Source organism: Alexandromys fortis, unplaced genomic scaffold (assembly GCF_014885135.2).
Source record: "Alexandromys fortis isolate MF-2015 unplaced genomic scaffold, M_Fortis_MF-2015_v1.1 scaffold_336, whole genome shotgun sequence".
Lineage (NCBI taxonomy): Eukaryota > Metazoa > Chordata > Mammalia > Rodentia > Cricetidae > Alexandromys > Alexandromys fortis.
The window spans coordinates 203851-211462 of NW_026068207.1; the positions used below are offsets into that span (position 1 = coordinate 203851).

A 7612-nucleotide genomic window follows, 5' to 3' on the forward strand; every position below is an offset into this window, starting at 1 on the left:
ATTTTCCAGTTTTGTGGCATACAGGCTTTTGTAGTAAGATCTAATGATTCTCTGAATTTCCTCTGTGTCTGTGGTTATGTCCCCCTTTTCACTTTTGATCTTATTTATTTGCGTGTTCTCTCTCTGTTGTTTAATTAGTTTGGATAGGGGTTTGTTGATCTTGTTGATTTTCTCCAAGAACCAACTTTTTGTTTCATTGATTCTTTGGACTGTTTTCTGTGTTTCTGTTTTGTTGATTTCAGCCCTCAGTTTGATTATTTCCAGTCTTCTACTCCTCCTGGGCACATCTGCTTCTTTTTTTTCTAAAGCTTTCAGGTGTGCTGTTAAGTCCCCTATGTATGCTTTCTCCATTTTCTTTAAGTGTGCACTTAGTGCTATGAACTGAAAGTAGATTTTAACCAGACGTGTTGATGCGTGCCTTTAATTCCAGCACTTGTTAGGCAGAGGTAGGTAGATCTCTATGTGTTCTAGGCCAGTCTGGTCTATGAAGTGTGTTCTAAGACAACCAGAGCTGCATAGGGAAACCCTGTCTCTCTCACACACACAAAGTAGATTCTTGCTTCATCCCTCCACCACAGGCCACGGGTATTCCTGCCCCAGAGGGGACTACCATTATCTCCTCTAGTCATGGGCCTTGCACAATGTCCCTTTCAAAATATCTCCCAAATCTCACCACTTCTTTCTATCCCCAGCTGGATTTAAGTGTCTCCTACTTTATTCAACTGTTATAAGCAGTTACATAAATGCAAAATTTTCCTTTTTGCTTTTCTTTTCTTAAAAAAAAATGCACAGGTATTCTGCAATGTGATCCAGGAACAATAAGGGAAGAAATTCAAATATTTAGACTGTTTTGCCATGAATGCCAACGAGTGTTCCATGATCGATTGATCAGTAATGAAGACAAGCACTACTTCCATGTCATTTTGACAGAAATGGCCAGTAAATATCTTTATTTATTTTTCTTTTATTTAAAAAAAAACAGGAAAGTTATTTGGTTTCTACATGGGAAATTAAATGAGTTTGAGTTTTAGTCATTCATAAGTAAAACTTTTGATAACTTGATTATATTTAAATATTATGAAAATTAGTTACTAGAATAAAGAAAGGTTTGGTACTCTTACTCAGCTATGAAATTAGAAGTGGAGGCAGGAAAATGGAGGAATAGAATGTTATCTAATAGGAAGCCAAGATAAAATGTTTCCTCTCATACAAAGGATAGACAGAGAATATTGATGAGAGCTTCAGCAGAGGGGAAAAGTGTAGGGATAAAGCAGTCTGGGATGGTATGAGTGGGAACGAGAGAGGGGCGTGGGTGAACAGAAAGATAAATATCACGTCTTCTATCATGGGGACTCTAGATATAACTATGTCTTTCTCAGCAGATCCACGTGATACATGAGTCACACGTATGTGTCATGAACACAGATAGGATTAGTTAGGGGAAAAGGACTAGAAGGAAAGGGGGAGAAGAAGGTACAATACAAACAAAAACAATAACCTGTATCTATCAAAGCAGTATAATGAAGCCCATTATTTTACAGAATAACTAAAAAAACATTTGTATCTGGTGTGATATCTCATTTCCATAATCTAAGCACCCAGGAGGCTCCAGCAAGAGGAGTGCCAAGAATTTAAAGGGAGCCTTGGCTATAATATGAGACCCTGTCTCAAAAAAAAATCTTTAATTTTTTAAAAAGATAGATTAAAATGAAAAGAAATGACTGTAATTCTAAAATATCCTTCAATAAGTCTTCAATATTAGCTATTTAAAAGTTTTTAAATACTTGCTAAATAATCTTAAATCTGGGGGATTTTCCAACCAGCTGAAATAGCATGTTGTTGGCATAGCTCTCTCTCAGTTTTCCTATCAACTGCAGATATTATTCTGCCAATCTTATTAAAATACTACATCCAAGCTGATTCCCATAGTAAAGCTGCTTTTGTGTTTTAACAGACAAGCACTTTGGAATAGCGATTGACCTGGAATATTTTCTAAACAGGCCTATCATCTTTGGGGATTTCATTAAGGTGAGCAGCTGCTGCCTAGCTCAGCTCAAAGGTATGACAGCATTTGCTGTTTTCTAAGTCCAGTTCATGTGCACAAGGATTTTGCGTTTGTGAAGATTAAACATCTAAGCCGAGTGTGGGCAAGCTCCAGGCCCATGAGCCGCATCTGCCTGCTACCTTGTTTTTATAAACAAGGTCTAGTTAAATGCAGCTGCACTCACTCTTTTGTGTGCAACTGTACGGCCACCTTTGTCCAGTGATAGCTGAGTACAGCAGTGGAGGCAAAGATGGGTGACCTGCAACACCAAAAACATTTACTCTCTGCCCTTTTGCAGCAAATGTTACATTTATTTTGGTGATAGCTCAAACCACTATTAAAAGGAGGCAAAGGGGTTCCGTGCCCTTATGCAGGCCCAGGATCCCATACTCTACGTAGCTGTGCAACCCTTGATCAAACCTCTGATCAAAGGCTTCCAGAACTCCTCACTAACCCTCTTCATTTCAAGATACTCTAGCTAGTATTCTTCTATTTAACTACTTTTTATATCATGTATACTTCTCTTCCATCTTTCTTTTTTTTTTAAGTTTTAACTCTTTTTAATATTTATTTATTATGTTCTTCCATCTTTCTAAAATGTCAGCACACGGTCCTAATTTTACCCTCTGAACCTTCCTAGAACGAATCCCCATCTCTACCCAACTCCATGCCACCTACATAGCAAACTACCATCTGCTTCCACAAACTGACTCGTACTTGAGAACACATTCTTGATGTCTCAAGGCCAACCCCCCCCCTTTTTCTTTGTTCACCTAAGTCTCAGCCTCACACATGGAGCAAGGTACATAGCAGCCAATCCAAGCTAATAATTTGATAATAAATAAACTGGTTCTTCTATAAGCTGTATGCAAGGCTACACTCCAGATGGGTATTACCACCTGACGGGGGGAAAAATCATTTATTTTTGCAAAATATACCTTATTTAAACTTATCATTAAAACTTAAGGTCCGGCAGCCATAGATGCCTATGTAAATCCTGTACAGAGTTAAAGGAGTCAATATTCCTCATGGGTACCCACACCCCTAGCTAAGGTGCTATCAGCAATTAGTGGCTGCTGGAGCAGGGGGAATCCGTTTTCCTCAGGGATGTGGCCCAAATAGATTAGTTGCCCATGCTTCAGTGGGTAGGCCTACACCCATGCACATACAGATGGTACTGACTGGACTTGGGGTTATAAAACTCAACCAATCAATTAATTCTTTTAAAAACGTAAGACAACATGAACTAGGAGGGGAGATGTAGAGGGACGTTTTAGGGGGGTTGAGGGGAAGATGGACTTGATCTGAATATATTGTATGCATATTTGAAATTACCAACATTTCTAAAGGGAAAGAAAGACTAGCTTAAATACAACCAAGTAAGTAAAAATAAATAAAGCCCAAGGATTTGCTTTCACAAATTACATTTGCTTTGCTTTTTAGTGATAGGATTATCAAATGAAAGAATAAAGACAGGCCTGGGGAGATGGATGAGTCAGTAAAGTGCCTGCACGAAGACATGAGTTTGGATCCCCAGACTTCCGTGTAAAAATCCAGGCGCAACAACATACACTTATAATCCTAGTAATAGAGAGATGAGAGGAAGAAATGGGGATCCCTGGAAACCACAGGCCAACTAGCCTGGCCTATTTTGCAAAGTTCCAAGCAAATAAAACAAGACAAAAAATGGAAGGCTTCTAGTGACAGATACTATCCACGGTTGCCCTCTGACCTCCACAATAAAATATGCACTCATGCTCGCTCGCTCGCTCTCTCTCTCTCTCGAGAGAGAGAGAGAGAGAGAGAGAGAGAGAGGGAGAGAGAGAGGGAGAGAGAGAGATTAAAGTAAAATAGATGAACCAGACCTGAGTTGAAGGCTTGACAAAGTTGTAGACCATTTGCCTAACGTGTGTGAGCAGAACTCTCTTAACTTTGCCCAGATACATTTTATTATCTGCTTCCCGAAACTGCTACAGCACAAAAAAAAGCATCCTCATTTGGTCCAAAGAACTCGATTCCTTTTCATTTACACCTGATTTTTATTCTCAACATTATGTAGTTCTAGGTGACCACTATAGTCAAAAAACAAACAGCAGCACCAAACTCCATACAGTCCAGGAATGAGCATTCCTAGAGATAGCAATCTGCCACACATACTCTCAGTTCCTTTTTCGAATGTCAACAACCAAGAGTAAAGTGTGAACCAAAGCATTGGATTGCACAAAGAAAATTAAGGTGATTCCAAACTCCTTATTGCAAAAATCCTTGGCATTACAACCTACCACGTGAAAGGGTGAAGTGAATTTTCCAGATTGTGGGTGACATATGCCTATGTAAGGTAGTTAATCCAGCTTGGTGTGTCCCCCTAAAATGTCTTACAGTTTGGAGCAGATAAGTCTGACCGCATCTATGATGATCTGCCTGACATGGAGAAAATTGGGAATGTCCTGCAGGACTATCTTGATGACTATAACCTCACAAACTCTAAGGAAGTCAAGCTGGTGTTCTTCCAGGATGCCATAGAGCACGTGTCAAGGTACAGGCTGCAAGGCCCCCCCAGTTATACGTTGACCTGATTTGGTTTCTATTGAAGGATGGGACTTTAGATGCTTTAGCAGATGAGTTAAAGTCTTGAAGAAATACTCAAAGTGGACTAAAAGATATTTTATTATGTTTTTCAAACAATATTTTTATAATGTTTTTCAAATATTTTTACTTACTTGTGTGTGTGGTTGTGTGCATGCATGCATGTGTGTGTGTGTGTGGTGCCTGAGGTGGCCAGAAAAGGATGTTGGATTCCTGGGATTGAAGCTACAGTTGTGAACTGCCTGGTGTGGGTGCTGGAAACGAAACCCAAGTTTTCTGGAAGAGCAAGCAGTACATGCTCTTAATCACTGAGCCATCTCTTTAGCCCCAAAATATATTTTGATATGCCTTAAATGCATGCCACATGAATTTTCTATGGAATCCCACAGGTTATTATTGCTAAGGAGGTGTTAGATTTATTTATGTGTATGCATGTGTTGTCTACACGTATGTGTGTGTACCATGTGTGTGATACCCTTGGTGGTGAAAAGAGGGCATTGGATTCCTGGAACTGGATTCACAGATGGTTGTAAACCACTCCGAGAGTGCTGGGAACCAAACCTGAATCCCCTGCAAAAGCAGAAAGTGCTCTTAACCACTAAGCCATTTCTCTAGTTCTTACTATTGTAAAATATTTAATCAATTTTATTTGTTTTTATTATTTTCTTCTTATAAATAGTATCTAAAGTTTAAAAGATATATTAGGCTAATTATATGTGCACCTACAGAGAAAGGTCAAGATTTTAGCTTTGAACACTGATGACAGATCCACCTACTGGGAAGTGAGTCCTATCCACTTACAGCTCTGCTGGAGGGACATTCCTCACATTTGGGCATAGAGCCTGAGCATCCTCAGCCCTTGGGATACATACACTTTATCGAGTAGTTCATGTCCTTTTAGAGAATTCTAAGTGTTAAAATGACCTTTCCGTGTGAACCAGCATTTGCTTTCTGTGACTTCTGGTGTCAGGTCCATCCTACGGAGTAGGAACGATGAGCATGGGAAACCATGGTACATGACATCATATTTAATCGTCACAGACCCCTCGAGTCAGTATCACAATCTCTCTGAATAATGCTCAGAGAATGTCCCATTTGACTTTTTAGACATGCTTACTCCCATTGGCTCTATTTCACCATTGTCTCTTCTGGCTCCAGGCCTCTCGAGGTATCTCTTGTAGTTTCATCAAACAGTACCTGGAGTGCCTGGAACATCTGTCCTCAAATGTTCTCCCCTACATGCCCCTCTGTGGCAGCATTGGGATGTCTGGCCTTCCCTAAATGATGGCCCTGGCTCCAACAACAAGAGCAGAAGGAAAGGCAGATGGCGCTATAACTTAGCTTTGGGAGTCATACCTATTCTACTATACCTAGTCTTTAAGTCAAACCAGCCACACGGGCACACCCAGGCTCTTAAGAAGAGAACAGAGCCAGGAGGTGGTGGTGCACACCTTAAATTCCAGCACACGGGGAGACAGAGGCAGGTGTATCTCTGTGAGTTCAAGGCCAGCCAGGTCTACAAGAGCTAGGTCCAGGAAAGCAGGACAGGCACCAAAACTATACAGAGAAACCCTGTCTCGAAAAACCAGAGAGAGAGAGCGCGCTCTAGTTGAAAGGACAAATTGGACCAGAGATGATATTGCATAGTCCAGCTCTTGAAGCATGTCATGGAAAAACTAGGTATACTTTCCTAAATCTGTTTCTAATGAATGACAGCTTGGGAATCATATTCAAACCTTTGCCTTTAACTCCACTGCAGGTCTTGCAAACCAGAACAGGCCTAGGTTTTCATAAAAGCTCCGTAAGTGTTTTAAAAGCACCCCCATGCTTCCTTAGCTTTATCCACACTGGGCACTGTTATCCAGGATTATGCCAGGAGCACAGTGCTTGTAATTCCAGCAATTGGGAAAATGAGGCAAGATTGCTACAAATGTGAGGCTACTCTGGGTTATTATTTTAAGATTGGTTTCAAATCCCTCTCCTCTGGAAAGTTGTCCTGGATCTTTTGTGTTGCTCATTAGAAGAGAATTTCCAGCCTTCAGTACACTTAGCTCCATATATCTCTGATACTGTTGTTTAAAAGTGGTACCCATATTTGGTGACATATTTTTGCAAAAATGAGCTTGCAACTATTGGTGTGAGTGGGATCTCCCTTGAGCTACAACTACAGCGAGAATTTAACAGCTCTGAGGGTTTACACTCCTGTCAACCACAGTTTAGGGTTGGCCCTGTGCGGACGGGCAATTCAATCCCAAGAATTTTTTCACATAAATAAGAGCAAATAAAGTCCTTCATGTATCCTGCGCTCTTCTCTTCAACTCGAGTTCAAGAAGCCATGTTTGCCACAGCGTGCATTATGACGTGACTGACCGCTATCACGGGTGGTCAGGACAGTGCTTGGTTCCTGCCCACCCTTTAGCCAGCGCAGCCACAGACTGGAGCTGAACAGTTTTCATTCCTGTAGATACTCGCCACTTAAAACACTGACGATAATTTTTTTAAAGAAATTGTTTTTACATTTTCTATTTTGCTTTTAAGAATTTGTTGATAGCATCACACCCTGGGGTGGTCGTGTGATCATCAGACGTGAGCTCCATGGGCAGTGCTTACTCTTACACATCCTGCCTGCCACCTTTTTCTCCTTTCTTCTGTATATCTTCAAACTCACCTAGCATAGGTTTGCAGAATGTCTCTGAGTCTTTCCCCTCCCCCAGTCTCTCCTGTTGCCTCATAAAATGACACCCTGAGGAGTGTGTGGCCAGCCCATGTAGATTCATGGGGAAATCTATTATTCCTGCCTTAGATGCTCACAAAATTAAGTTGTGTCTAGCCATAAATAAAGGACATTGAGCCTATAATTCGGGTTCTTAGAGAAGCTAAATAAGAAGGAAAACCCAAAGAAAAACATATAGGCATCCTCCTGAATATTAACCTTCATCAGGCGATGAAAGGAGACAGAGACAGAGACCCACATTGGAGCAC

At 40.8% G+C, this 7612-nt stretch overlaps 1 protein-coding gene across 1 annotated transcript in view; it reads left to right on the forward strand.

Annotated features, from left to right (window-relative positions):
- The window catches only part of Dnah6 (dynein axonemal heavy chain 6), a 185874-nt gene that overhangs the window by 102818 nt on the left and 75444 nt on the right, over nt 1-7612 (forward strand). Inside the window, 3 exon segments of the mRNA XM_050130231.1 lie at nt 793-939; nt 1955-2028; nt 4426-4580. Coding sequence (XP_049986188.1) covers nt 793-939; nt 1955-2028; nt 4426-4580 — 376 coding nt within the window.